Source organism: Carassius carassius, chromosome 13 (genome assembly GCF_963082965.1).
Source record: "Carassius carassius chromosome 13, fCarCar2.1, whole genome shotgun sequence".
In the NCBI taxonomy this organism is placed as follows: domain Eukaryota; kingdom Metazoa; phylum Chordata; class Actinopteri; order Cypriniformes; family Cyprinidae; genus Carassius; species Carassius carassius.
In genome coordinates, this window is record NC_081767.1 from 5,050,297 (window position 1) to 5,065,945 (window position 15,649).

The 15,649-nt window shown below is 37.3% G+C and overlaps 1 protein-coding gene across 1 annotated transcript; it reads right to left on the reverse strand.

Annotated features, from left to right (window-relative positions):
* Positions 1-314: 314 nt before the first annotated feature.
* Positions 315-9,696, reverse strand: LOC132155881 (alpha-soluble NSF attachment protein-like). The gene is made up of 11 exons (XM_059564631.1): positions 9,500-9,696; positions 8,419-8,498; positions 8,074-8,190; positions 7,817-7,863; positions 3,308-3,385; positions 2,949-3,004; positions 2,498-2,582; positions 2,039-2,143; positions 1,879-1,947; positions 1,142-1,192; positions 315-962 (listed from the first exon to the last, which is right to left on the reverse strand). The coding sequence occupies exons 1-11, from the start codon at positions 9,595-9,597 to the stop codon at positions 861-863; spliced, it is 888 nt and encodes a 295-aa protein (XP_059420614.1). The 5' UTR covers positions 9,598-9,696; the 3' UTR covers positions 315-860.
* Between the last annotated feature and the right edge of the window lie 5,953 nt (positions 9,697-15,649).

The following is a 15,649-nucleotide window of genomic DNA, read 5'->3' on the forward strand; positions in this document are numbered from 1 at the left end:
ACAAAGATATTTGTATTCTATTAAAGTGCCTTGCAAAGCTCTAACCAATGTAGGGTTTGGTTTTAGTCCTTTATTTAACAGAGAAATAAACTTTTGTTGTTCATATTCTTTGAATATAAAAAAAAAGCCTAACTTCAGTTTTGTTAGCTTTATAAATTAATTTCTAGCATTAATTAATGGAACAATTAATTCACAGCAAGACTAATTGTATTATTATTATTATATAATTACCAATGAATTAATTTTTGTTTTTATCCTATTGCAAGAAAGATGGTAACAGGCCTGGTCAAAAAAAAAAAAAAAATCACACTGTATAGGTTGAATCAGTCCTTATTTTACTCTTTTTCTTCTCCATATGTCAAAAAAAATAAACTGGTAGAGCATTTCAAATAATTTTTCAAGATTAGTCCACGCAGGAATCAGCTAGCAAAAAATAGGCAGAGATACAAGGTATGGTATTTCCGATAAGAATAAAATTTCATATGCCACTACTACAGAATTGAACAGAATGAACAAAGGCTTGTTTAGCTCTGTAGCGTTTTCTCAGCCAGAGCACAAGGCGTATCTGAAGCTTGGTGTGCACAGCACCCAATGATATTACTGAAGCTGGTTTCAGCTCTCAGGCCACAATCCCTCAAATCTCATTCAAACAACAGCCTTCCTTTCTTTAGTGTTCTCTGAGGTGTGGCGGTACGGCCGTGTCATAGAGAGAGAGGTAAAGCAAGGACGTTAAGGCACTGAGAGTTGAGTTGGTGGTAAAAGAGAGTGAGATGGCGATAGGCGACCATCATACTGAAGTCACGGTGTTAAAGGCACGAGGCAGAGCAAGTGGCAAAGGGGCACAGGTGAGTAAGAGGATCTTAGCGAAGGTCACTTTCATCATCTTGTAAGGATTTCTTGATACGAAGCAGCATGGTGGTGAGCCACTGATCCAGTCGTGAGATGGTGTCATACTCCTTTACCTGAAAGAGAAAGAATTGAAAATTATGAAGAGCCCTGCTATTGTTTCTCTGAACTGATGTGACAGACATGTCATGTAGGTAAGACTAGGAAGCTATGGTGAAACTATGCTTCTAGTCACATGAATATTGTTTAAGAGGTTTTATAAGCAACAGATAGGGCAAGCATGTGCTTGTCTTACAGCATCAGTATATGCATCCACGTTCTGTTCCTCAAAGGCATCTAAAAGTTTCTGTAAAAAAAAAAAAAAAAAATGAAAAAAGCTCATTTTAAACACATATCCATCCATCATCCTTCGGTCAGAACCTGCTGTTGCTGTTACCCAACACAGTCCACTGACAGAATGGTTTATTCACAATTATTTTACTTTACTGGCATGATTATTTTAGACAAATGAGTATAAACACTCTCAGCAGGTATCATCTTTGCACTGAATTCAAAATTACAAAAAGCCAATCTAGAATCATGCCGTCAGAGCAAGGTGTATAAAACTGGTTTAGTGTAAAACTGGTTTGCTTTGTCAATTAATGATTCACCTCAAGATTGAGGAAAAAAACATGTTTTTACAAGCTAAAAATACTAAAAATTACTATTGTAAAAATAATATTTTATACTATTATAAAAACCTTTGATAAGCCATGAAGTTGTATGGAATACTTTAAAAATAAAGAAATAAATAAAAACAAATAATAAAGAAATAAAATAATAAGAAAAAATGAATGAACGAACATATTCATAAATAGGAATAAATTAACGGAGTAAATAAATAAAGAATCAAATAAATTCTACATTTAAAAAAAACACCTAGGGTTAGGGGTTCAAATCCTCAAAATTATAAGCAATGAAATTTTCTAAACATTAAAAAAAAAAAAATTGTTTGTTGCTGTGGTCATTTTTGTTGCTGAGATCCAGCCTTACCTTCACCAATTTGCATTCACGTGAATCTGAAAAGGCTGGAAACATTTCCTCATACTTCTGGACAGCAAGCTACAAGGATGGCATCAAGGACAAGGAATATGAAAGGGAACTGCAAATGACAGCTGTTTTCCATCAGCTTCTTTAAAGATGTGGTTCATACCTTAGCATTCAGCATGTCCACACAGAAGTGACAGAGAGCAGCCTTAAAGAAATAGTCTTTTGCGCTGTATTTCAACAGAGTGCTGTCCATTGCATGTGTTGCAACCTGGAAACCCACCAACACAAAACAGACTGACTGATAGTGACTGATATTTTACCCGACACAGAAAATGCCTGACAGGTAGATATTATATTTAAGCTTATATTACTTTCACAAGTTCAGCATTTCCCCAACTGAAATTTATAAAAAAATAACTGGTTGCCTTGATAAAAGTCTACATCTTTCCATATACAAAAAAATTGTATGTTCACTCTTAAAAGCTACCATTATTTACATATCCAAATCAATGCTTGTTACACATGAAGGAAAAATATTTCCGTGTAAAACACTGATGACCTTCATATGATATCTCCTAGGGTATCAAGTGTACTGAAACCAGACTGACATAGTTTTGTTTACCTGTTCATAGATCTCAGTGGCTTTAGGGTACTGCTCCAGTTGAGCTGCATAGGTGGCAACTTTGAGAAGGCACTTGTTGGCAGAGCTTTCACATCAGAGAAGAACAGACAGATTAGAAACAGTTCTAGATCATAACTCGGTTATGATTACGGAAAGAAACTCCCCCCAAAAAAATCATGTGATAATGAAGATTTGGGTCATGTGTCATATGCTGCCTGCAAGGCGGTGTATCTCAATATGATACGGTTAATGTGAGATGGGAGCAAAGGTCTTTGCCTTCAGCAAACATGCTTGCTATGCATTACGTACTGATATTGTAATCAAAACCATTCATTGGAGAAGACCTGATTTTATATATAACCTCATTTCTACTGGTCGTTTCTGTATCATCATTTAGGATTGATGCAAGTCTTGAGCACTAGGAGTAAAAACAGCTTTAAAACCATCGTACCTTGTGGATTCCTCGCCTTTATAATAGTCTGCTGCCTGTTCATAGTGAGCTATGGCCTAAGGAAAGGTTATAAAGTACTTTGATTAAATTATAGTAAAAGTGATAGGTCAGAGGTTTTCAGACTTGTCCCGCAGGTCCCCTAGCCCTGCACATTGTGTATGTCTCCCTCATCTAACACATCTGATCAGCTCATTAGTAGAGACCGCAAAACCTGAATTGGATGCGTCTGATAAGGGAGACATACAAAATGTGCACGGGCTTGGGTTCCTCTGGGATAAGTTTGAAAACTCCTGTGATAAGTTATGCAACCTTACTTTACAATAGAAAATAATCAGTCAATGTGACAAAAGAAATCTGACCTTGTCAATGTCCACCAGTTCCGTTTCATAAATTTCAGCAATGGTGACGTGGTGTTTTGCTGCAATTGTAAATCGACCCTACAAGATGAGACACATAAAACAACCAGCATCACATTTACAGTCTAGGCATGACTAAATGCATAATTAACATAAAATCAATGATAACATGATTGACTGGTGAAAAAGAGCTTCAATTTCTTCAAGTTCAGCAGGTTAGTTTTAGCTGAAAAACACCACTGCCCATTTTCCTCTATAGAAAGCCATCCGAAATAGTAGAATATATATATATATATATATTAAAAATATATATTTTGCCCCCATTTTTCATGAGCTGAACTCAAAGATCTAAGACTTACTCTATATACACAAAAAGCCTATTTCTCTCAAATATTGTTCACAAATCTGTCTAAATCTGTGTTAGTGAGCACTTCTCCTTTGCAAAGATAATCCATTCCACCTCACAGGTGTGGCATATCAAGATGCTGATTAGACAGCATGATTATTGCACATGTGCGTCTTAGGCTTGCCACAATAAGTTTTACTGTATTGGGGGTCCAGGGGGTCCAAAAACCAGTCAGTATCTTGTGTGACCACCATTTGCCTCATGCAGTGCAACACATCTTCACATAGAGTTGATCAGGTTGTTGACTGTGGCCTTTGGGATGTTGGTCCACTCCTCTTCAATGGCTGTGTGAAGTTGCTGGATATTGGCAGGAACTGTCGTATACACCAATCCAGAGCATCCCAAACATGCTCAATGGGTGACATGTCCAGTGAGAATGCTGACCATGCAAGAACTGGGATGTTTTCAGCTTCCAGGAATTGTGTATAGATCCTTGCAACGTGGGGCCATGCATTATCATGCTGCAACATGAGGTGATAGTCTTGGATGAATGGCACAACAATGGGCCTCAGGATTTTATGCCATCAATAAAATGCACCTGTGTTCATTGTCTATATAACATACGCCTGTCCATACCATAACCCCACAGCCACCATGGGCCACTCGATCCACAAAGATGACATCAGCAAACCACTCACTCACATGACGCCATACACGCCGTAACATTAGGAAGTGACGATAATACTTTTTGTACGCAAAGTAAATAAAAATAATGACTTTATTCAACAATTTGTCTCCTCTGTGTCTCTCCCCATCACCGTAGCCCCATTTTGGAGAATATCCGCTGAACGCAAACTACATACGCTCTTCTGTGTACACAGATACGTTTTCTGTGTGTATTTATGCTTTGATTTGAAAGAGAACAGTGCATCCTTGTGGCACGGCTGACACAGAAGAGCGTAAGCTGCTTGTGTTCAGCGGATATTCTCCAAAATGGTGCTATACAGTGATGCGAGGAGACAGACATAGAGGAGATGAATTGCTGAATAAAATAATTATTTTTGTTTTCTTCGCGTACAAAAGTATTCTCATCGCTTCATAACGTTACTGTTGAACCACTAATGGCAGATGGACTATTCTGAAGATGCTTTCCATACTTTTCTGGACCTTCAAAATATAGTTTACTTGGCAGACTATGGGACAGTCACAAGCTTCCTAGTTCTCATCCAAAATATCTTAAATTGTGTTCCGAAGACACACATAGCTTTTAAGGGTTTGGAACGACATGGGGGTAAAGTGATAAATGACAAAAGTTTCATTTTGGGATGGAGTAACACTTTAAAAGCGAATTAGTAGACCAATCATTAAAAAACAATGACTCATTCTAAAATGAAATAAGGTTTGTAAACAAGGAAATTATTTTAACTATGAACAACACTGACATGCAGAGCTCTCTTCACCGCTGTCCCAGTCAGGGGAAATCTTCTTAATCTAAAGAACATTACAAAGTTATGCTTTCCTCAATCAGATTGATTGTTATCCCACACAAATGTGTGATTGAACTCAGGGATGGACAGTATTTCACATACATGTATTTAAAATACGTATTTGAAATACAAAATACTATTTTGTATTTAAAAGTATTTGGCAAAAATCTAATGTAATTTGCATTTAAATACATTTAAGATTAGTGTTTTTTGTAATTTCAAAACACAAAATACTTTATGTACTTGTGTAAGTCAACCTCTTTATCGGGTTGCTGATTAGTTTAGACACACCCCTCTCCCCAACCCCAACATTCATCATGTGAGCTGCAGCTGTACAACTCTATTCAGCATTGGGGTTTTTCTGTAATAAGATAATTGGTCAATTTTACATGTTGATTAAAGTTTAAATAGTGTATCATTCAGATTTGCCTTCAGTTATCATGAAAGAATAAAAGAGCACTGACAAGGGGAAAAAATAGTGTTAGCCAATCAGTTTTAATAGTTAACTAGCTTGTCAAATGTGTTTAAAGCATGTTAGGGCTGGGTAATATTACAATACATATCATGGCGATGATATAAAGTGTGAATCAACTGAAGTTTTTTATATCATTAACATAGACAGGCCTGTTGGGGTAAGCAAATATATCCATGCAGCTTTTAGTGGGCAGGAATTATTGGAATATTGGGAATGGAGAAGGAAGCATGGATTAATGAGTAACTGAATGTAATGTGCTTGGTGAAATTGTACTTATTAAAAGTGTACATGTGTATGTGTCCTCTATAGATTCAGTGGTTGGAGTTGGGTTAATACTCCTATACAAGTTGGCTACATTTAAACTCAAAACATATTGATCATTTAATAATTGTTGTAATGCTAAAATGTTTGTTTTCAACTTCCAAAATAGGTGTCCAGTGATTGATAAATAAGTATTTGATTGTCGAATACTGTACCCTAGGTGTTATGTAGGATCATGATTTTGCATACCATTGCATGAATAGATGCCCGACACATAATATATTCATATATTCATGATAAACAATCAAATGATTAATTAGTTGATATGAATACAGTTTCTTCTTATGAATGACTTGTTTGTCATTGAGTCAGTGTTGCTGATGCAAAGTAGGCCCTTCATTAACAGACACCAAGTAACTAAATTAGGACAATGGAGTCATTCGCAAACTGTTAAACATTAAACTGTCTGTTACTTTGAAAATAACCTTCATTTGGGAGATGACAGGGATATCTGAATATTTGATCTGTTAACTGGTTGCATATGTCAGATTTACTGGTTGACTCGAGCAGAGAAAAGCTGTTGCTATTGAACGTTGTTTACTTAGTCAACTGAGTGATTTGTCAGTGTATTGGTGCAGGGATAAATCAAAATTAGTATTTTTAAAATACAAAAATACAGTACTTTATTTTGATACTTGGTGTGGCTGCTGCATTTTGTAGTTTATTTTGATACACTTAAAATTAAGGTATTTGGTATGTTATTTTAAAATGCATTTTGATGTATCTTTGCCCAAAAATGAACAATTCAAGCTGAATCACATACATGCAAATATATGATAATGCGCATAGCACTATGATATGGCTCTATAGACTTCCACAGAAACAAGCGCAAAAACCATTTTAAGAATTTGTCTTTGAACTTCTGTTTTTGCGATAGCTCTGTATATTTCTATAGCCGTATTCGAACAGTAATTGTTTCTCATGAGTACGTTAGGTATTTTCAGCATTTACAGGGGTTAGTTGGTGATCTTATTGCTGTCTGAATCCAGAATGTCAGTGTTTTTCTTACATCACTCGTGTAAAAATCCCCCGTCGCCCCGTGCTTGAGGGGGTCCCACAGTGAATGGACTGAGGACTATGCGTGTGTGTGTGTGTCTGTGTGTGTGTGTAAGCTAAATAGAATAGAATCAAGAATGGGCTACATGCCCATTGCAAATTCTATTCAGTTTGTCATACTAATTACTACTAGTTTGTGGATTAATTTTAACAGTATTTAAAAAATACTGTAAGCATAAAGCAATGGACAGAACTACCAAAGAAAACACAAAGGAAGGTTTATAAGTTTAAAACTAAGAAACAACTTTGATGGTTGATGTCATTGTAATAGTCCAATAAATTTATTTGATTGCAACATTGATTGTAAATTGAGATTTAGAAGTCCTTAGGAGGACTTCTCAGCTGCCTACGGGTTAGGAGCTACTTACAGCTTTGTGAATTATTTAATCTTAAATGAAAAAAAAAGTGCCTAATTTTTATGAGTTGCTTCGAATGCGGAAATTTAGGAGCAACCTCTAAAAATTAGGGACTTTTTTTTTTTAAATTAGGGACTTTTTTGTTGTTGTTTTGTGAATAAATTACAGCATTAGGAGGAAACATTTTTTGTGAATACATTTCCGCATTAGGAGCAACTTTTTTTTTTGTATTACTGCCTCTGGTTAGTGCACACTAAACCACATGCCTGCATTGTGTTAGAGTACCCTCCAGTGGGGCATCAAGTAATTTGCAATTATTTTTCAATTTCTAACAATTGCTTTGGATATGTTGAACTATTTCCAAAACAAGTTTCACCCGCAAATAGATAAACAGATGAAAAGTCAAAATGATTCTGTACTTTTATTTCAAACACCATCTATAGCCCCCACAGATGTAAGAGAGACTCTTACCATGTCTGTATAGATCTCAATGGCCCTGTTCAAGCAGTTTATGGCCTCTGTGGAGAGAATGACAACTGAACTTTAACCATTTTCAAAGAACTGCATGTAAACAGCCAGATCATTTTTTGAATATTGAAATAAATGTTTTATTTATTTAAAAAAGCAATGAGTTTCATTCACTAATAACTGTGTGGATTATATGTATTTATATGCACAGAAGGAAAATTTACAACACATTGCTAATAGCAACTGGATGCTGTGAATACCTTGAGGGTCAGATTTTTTAAAGGCATTGCCAGCATCAATGAAGTTTGTGGCTGCGTCATGTTTACTTTGCATCTGCAGGTGTAGAAGAGCCGCCTGGGAGAAAGCGTTTCCTGAAGCTGACAAACACAAACAACAAATTGCAAATGTTACGATAAATATCACAATACAAATATAATGTGCAACAGACATGCATAGCCTGCAAGCCAAACGAAAAATTATTTCTAATTTAGAAATTAAGTGCATTTTGTTCCATTCATGCTTTTTTTTAAAAAGAGGACAAAATAACAAGTAGATTTGTATATTGATTTTTAGTATATTGATTTAAGCTGAGTCTTTGTCTTTACCACTCCAGTTCTTGGCCATCTTGAACATGTTTGCTGCCCTTCCATACAGGTCACAAGCATCCTCCATCTTTGAAGAGCCCCTAGCAAAATATATAAAATAATAAATACAAAATATGATGATGATTCCTAACCTAATCACATTCCCTAACACTTAAAAATAGTGTTATAAAGTGTCCATAAATATGGGTCAAAGACAACTAGTCCCGTTTTTGTAATCCCATTTCCTATTCTTTATCCTGGCTGAAGCACTTTTGTTTCAATCTATAAGAATAATCATCCTATGTTAAAGGTTAAAGTTAAATATATTTATATAACTAAGGTGAGTCTGACAGTCTTAAGTTTTTTATTTGACAGCGATTTCACATTTCTTGTTTGTATGAAGGCTAAATACAAATAAGAGGTGAACACTAATTTATTTGTACCATTTTTATTTCTAAAATGTTACATAGCTTTAAACGAGGAGGTTACATAGACTTGATAAATTCATTTTTCAGACATTTGTAGGTACAGACATCCATTTTGGCAGTTTTTTACCATATAATGAATATTGACTATGTTTTTCAGCTGTTAGGGTTTCTAGAGTCCAAGCAGAACACGCAGGTTAATGTGTTCATGTTTGTCATGTCCAGTGTCAGCTGACTCCTAGCAAAGCCTACAATTACATTTTCACTTTCATCGCCTGACTATTTCGTCATCAGCTTTATGGAGGCATAACACCAGATCACATGACTAACGTAAGATCTCAACTTTAACTATATACAAATGTAAGTATAGGTTTATACAGACACGATATCAGGGATGACAGTTTTTTAGGTTTACTGCTCTAACGTTAACGGTGTTACGAACTCACATCTGGAAAAAACAAATAGAAATTAAACATAGACATTTACAATTCAATGTGGTTTCAATCTGCACATCCAAACAATCTCTCATTTGGCAGGAAAAATAGTTTTAGACACTTTTGCCAACCCTGATAATCACTTATATGAAGTTTGTGTTTTACAGCTAACTGACTAGCATGCTAACTATCTGTTTACCCGGGTTGGCTTGTCGGCAGTATGTTAAAAGTTATAAAACATACCCAAACAGAGAGCCAAAGAACGACTGCGAGGATTTCACTTTCTTCTCTGCTTCAGCCATGAGAGCCATGGCCTCTTTTTCTTTCCCGGAGTTATCCATGAATATTGTTTACAGTTTAACTTTAGCAGCAGACTCTGGAATCTAGCCACATCAACACATCTCTGAGGAAACGTCCGACACGTCCGTCTGCTGCCTCCTTTCAAAATAAAAGTTAAGTTGAGCTTGGCCAAAAATACAAAATATATTTAAAGAAAAAGCAATTACTATAAAAATAATATCATATATATGTATGTATAAAAGCAGCATATATACTTTTGAAATACAATGATACAATCTTAACTTCATTTTATCTTTTGATTTGACTTTTATCCAAAAAACTTGTTTACAGTAAAAGTCTGACATAAAAAAGTTATAGTCAGAAAAATCTGACACTAAACAGTTCAAATCTTCAAACAAAAATTTTATTATTGTTATTTTAAAATTTACATATGCATTTTATTTGTTGTATTTGATACATCAGGCTTTTATAGCTCATATAGTATAAAAGCGAGAATATGGAGGTTTCTCAATTTTATTGCAGGTAAATTTGGTGCAGTTGATATTTATTGGACGTTTACATCTGTATTACATCTGTAGTCATTTAGCTGACGCTATTATCCAAAGCGACTTATAAATGAGGACAATGGAAGCAATCAAAAACAAAAGAGCATGGTGAATGGTGAAATTGTGATGAAATGATGGGTTTGCTGGAACCACAAGCAGTTCTGTCTTGGCAAGGTTGAGTTGAAGGTGATGGTCCTTCATCCAGCAAAAAATGTCTGTTAGACAAGCTGAGATGCGAGCAGCTATCGTTGGATCATCAGGATGGAATGAGAGTAGTTGAGTGTCAGCAGCATAGCAGTGATATGAAACGCCATGTTTCTGAATGACAGAACTTAATGATGTCATGTAGACAGAGAAGAGAAGTGGTCCAAGAACTGAGCTTTGAAGCACCCCAGTAGTTAGATACTGCGGCCTGGATACCTCACCTCTCCAAGATACTTTGAAGGACCTATCTGAGAGATAAGACTCAAACCAATGGAGTGCGGTTCCTGAGATGCCCTTTGCCAGTAGGGTTGACAGGAGGATCTGGTGGTTAACCGTGTCAAAAACAGCAGACCGATAAAGCAAGATACGTATTGAAGATTTGGATTCAACAACTGAGAGCAAGGCAGTCTCAGTTGATTGTCGACTTCTGAAGCCAGATTCGAGGAGTTGTTGTGTGAGAAAGACAGAAACTTGGTTTAATACAGCGCGTTCAATTTTTTTTGCAATGAAAGGAAGAAGGGAAACTGGTCTGTAGTTCTCTAAAAGAGATGGGTTAAGGGTGGGTTTTTTAAGTAGTGGAATTATACAAGCCTGTCTAAATGATGAGGGAAGAACACCAGTGCGGCCAACGAGCAGGATGCGGCTGAGCCACCACCCCTCGTGCCCCGGACCGAAGAGGGGAGCGCGTACGGCTGCCGGACTCTGCCCCTTACCTGGACCCTTCCTCCATGAACACTGCCCGACCCACACGAACCCCACAACACGACGAGGACACCAGATCCTCTGTTTATTTTGGACACTCTCCCCCTATGGCCACGTTTATCCCATTTTATTTTATTTTCTGTTAATAAAAGCCTCTCCGAGGCCTGACGCCACGCCCACTGTGTCTGTCATTGGCTCCTCCTGTTACAGTAGGCTCACGGGTTTAGAGAGACTGAATCTTAGAACTGCTTTGTACAAATCATTTACAAATTAAATTAAATGTATATTATGAGAAAACAAAAGTGTTTTTTGACCTCACGTGCATGTAGACCTGATGTAGGAGCCTCCCCAAACAACATTAGGAACCTTAAAATTGCATAATAGGGGCACTTTAAGCTCTGCCATCAATGTCCTGGACTGAGAGAACCTTGAAGACATGTTTTGGGGAGAGCTGAGTGACCATTTCTTCCAGATGCTTCCAGCGGGAGCTACCACTTGTACTCTGGCACAATACATAGACTATGTTGTTTGACAAAGTGGCTCGCCATTCACAGTTGCTGAAATGGTAGAGGAGGACACTCAGCCACAGCCTACCAAGCCCTCTAGCATCACCTTGTCATTTCCCATCATTATTTCAGTGACCCACCTCTCTCAGAATTCCTCACTAGAATTCCTCACTTTTCAACATGTCTGCCACGAACTCAGAGCCAGTTTCTACCTTGTTGATAAAACAAGCATATGCTGGTTAGGTATGTTTTGAAGCATAGCTGCTGGTTTTGAGCTGGTTATGAGCTGGTCATGTGCTGTTCCAAAGCTGGTCCTAAGCAGGAGCTAGTTGCTTAGGACCAGCTCAAACTAGCTCATAACTAGCTAAGGACCAGCTTAAACCAGCTCAAACCTGCTTAAAATAGCAGCCAGGCTTTAAAACATAACCAGCATATCTTGTTTTTTTTTCAACAGGGAAAGCTAATCAAAGACCTAAAGCCTGAGCAGAGTCCAGCTCCAACTTTGGCCTCTGAGCCCTGACCCTTTGGTTTCCCTTGGCTCCATGATCCCTCAGTTTCACCGGTGTCTGTCAATCCTTGGACTCCACTGGGCTCCCTGGCCCTCTGGCTCAGCCTTGGTCAGTCATCATCAAGCCTGCACCACGATCTTCCAGACCACTGACTGTGCATCGTCACTCAATCCCTCTGGCCTCCTCCTTCTCTCTATTAGCTCAGCCCCGGCCTGCTTAGCCCCTGTGTCCACCTCGGTCCCCTAATCCTCCAGTTCTGTCTTTGCCCTTCAGGCCTCCTGTGTCACCTTGGGTCTTTGTATCCTCAGCTACCCCTGGGTCTCCACCAGTCCTGGCTCCTCCCTCCATCAGTTCCACAGTGGGCCTTGGTCTTAGCACTGCTCTGAGTGACTCCTTGGTTCCTCCCTCTGTCTCCTACCTCCATCATCTCCTCCATGGCTTTTCCCTCTGCCAATACATCCATGGTCACACTCCTCCCCAACTCCACATCCTCCTCCAGAAACCACTCCCTCCCTCCTCAGTTGGACTTATGGCGTGAGGATGCAATTTTGTTATTCTGATTGTTTATTAAAGTTGACAGTTGCATTTAGATCCTGGCTCAACTCGTTTGCTGCAACCTATCACTGACAATTGTGAGTGCCTAAACATATAGTAAAATGTGATTCATTTTGAATGACTAGCAGTTTTGTGTGTGTACTTCATAAAAAAAAAATGGTTTCACAGAAAAACACACATTTAACAACCTAAAGGTGATTCGTTTTAGAATTATACTAAAATGGCTTTTACTTTAAAAGTGTGAAGAATCAGAGGAAATAAAGTATGTTTTTTTAACAAAGTTCTGATCATGTTAATAATTTAGAGGCTTTTTCATGTATCAAATATTACATGATAGCCTTTATAATGTTAATATTTTGAAAGCAAGATAAATGGTGCTGAATTGTTTTTATCTGAAAAGAAAAAAAAGTTACTTTTACTCCAGATAGAATGTTGTGTATGCTTTTACCTACTTGCTATTCTTCCGAGCTTGAGGTAGTGCAACCTCTGTAAATGTCCACCAGAGGATGTGCTCTGCTTATGTACAATAACACTAACCCGGGCTAACATGCAGTTTATGGGGCATCTTTGTGAGGAATTCCCCATGTAGGCACATGACGCACATGCAGACCCCTGTGTGCTGGTCTGTGAGAGGGAATCCCGGCATGGAGGAGGTGTCCACAACATGTACAAATATTGTGCATGTTTTCTTGTCTCTATGGTTGCTATGTAATCAAGAGACTGCCATGTGTTTGGTGACTTTATGTAACTCTTTTTTTTCTTTCTTTTGAAATGTCTCATAGTTCACATAGAGAGACTATTGTGAACACATTTATATGCTTGGTAAGAGGCTTATGGAAAATTAAGTCACATTACGTCCTAAGAGAATATTGTTATGCTGACACAGTGACTAAAACATTTTCTCTGGTCAGTATATATATATATATATATATATATATATATATATATATATTCAAATACTTTAACTACCCAGTTTTGTTTACGGGAATTGTTAGGAGTTTCAGTATAAGCTGCAGATGATTGTAATGATTTATGTTTACTTGCTCAATTGAATGTATGAGGTGGATCTCAAATTCCTGTATGTTCACACAGCCTCTGTCACCACACACGCACAAACTTGCAGGGTTCAGGATTAAAACCAGCCCTTAAGAAAAGTCCAAATAGGGAGATGTTAACGTTTTCCATAAAGACACGCCGTCAAAACCCTGAAATGGAACTTTAGGAAACTTAACGGACCCAAGGAAAAGACATATTAATAACTCCTTCAAGCCCATCCCACCACATTCTTCACCACTGAGTCACATTGTAAACCAGCTAGCAATGAAGCGATGGGTTGCCACTGTTTCTCATTTGTGTTTCTTTCCACTAAGAAATTGAGGAAAGAAACAGGGAGATACCCTTCCTCTCTTTCTTCACAAACCTGAAGGGTTACACGCACACATACACAAAATGCTTTCACAGGTTGTGAGGTTGTATGAGGGAAGAGGAATAACTCAGGCATTGAGTAAGATGTGAAAAAAGTTATAACAGCCTCTGGAATGATGAAGTGCTGGAAAGTATAAGCCAACAGAGGAACGGGTGGTTGTGCTGGAAGTTGGAAAATGGTGGTATGGGGTTTTGGCAGGGAGATCTGTGACTCACTGTATTTCTGGCCTGTCACCGAGCAACTGTACAGCATATGTGTGCACAACACTGCAGCCTTTTTGCCTGCCTTTCCCAAAAATTCTAGATTTGTAAAAGGCTTTTTCCATAGAGAGGATACCAAATGGGCTTAAACTTTCAAAAATCTGTTTTGTATTTTCTCAAGGAGAAAATGTTAAATGTCAACCCAGGGACTTTTTAAAATTAAATAAGTACATTTCTATTTATTTTGAGTGAGGTTTAAATAACCCTGTAAATTTAATTTTGCTGAAAAATAAATTTGACTTGTGGAATTTTGTTATTTTCTAGCAATAAACATTACATACACACAAACATTAAATTAAATAATAATGAAAAGCAAAGTTAATGAGCAGAACACTGAAGGGCAATTCCCATACAATATATCGCCATAAGCTTTGTGCTTTTGTACTTTTAATATGAAACAAAGTCTCAGGTTTCTCTCTATTGTATCCACCTTTTTCTTTTTCTTCCAGTTCATTAGCCGCTATAGGTAAATAACGAGGAGAATAACAATGTGCAGTAAACAGTAAAACTGTTTGCACTACAAACCAATGTGCTCATAATTAAGATAATACATTAAAATAATATGATCAAACACACCAACTTTCAATATTAAGCAGCAAAATGTACTGTTTAGTTCAGCTAAAAATAGCTGGACAGTGGACACAGTGGACACAGTGGATGCAATTGAGACCGGAAGCCAGACCCATAGAATTTACAAATGGCCCTCTTTTATGACAAGAAAAAGGTGGACTATAAATGGCGTTTTGGTGCTCTTTAATGTTTGCAGATCGCTGTAGCCTCAGTTCAACAGTCGTGGCAGTACGTAGAAGAGCACGTGAACTAATAATTTCCTCCACATTAATACCAGTTTAAGCACAAAATAATCATAACTAAACATCCGAAGGTAAGTTAAAAGAAAGAGTACAACTTTACAATCCCTATCATGTCTCTTGTAATCGCTCAATCAGTGTTTCCTCCGCGCAACGTCACATTTACCTCATAAAAAATATTCGGTGACAATAAACATATTGGTCAGATAGAAAAATAAACTGTAGAGAAGGGCATTTTGCTAAATATATGCACCAGATAACATATTCGTAATGTTCTTCAATGTTTAATTTATGTATAAATGAATCCATCAAGTTCTAATGACAGCCACCATTACATTAAAAACTAATTTAAGTAGAAATAGTATAACTGTAACTTTATTATTTTCAAAACTTCATTAAGTGTAATTTTAACAAATCAGTCAATTTTAAGCTTCAACATTATAGTAATGTAGTACCAACTGACTTTTTTTTTCTTGATAATATTTGGTATGTACTGTATCGTATTGAAGTATTGAAAGGCAGGACAAAGCCAGGGAAAACCCTGCTGGAGGCCCGCGGTGGTCCTGACATGCAAATC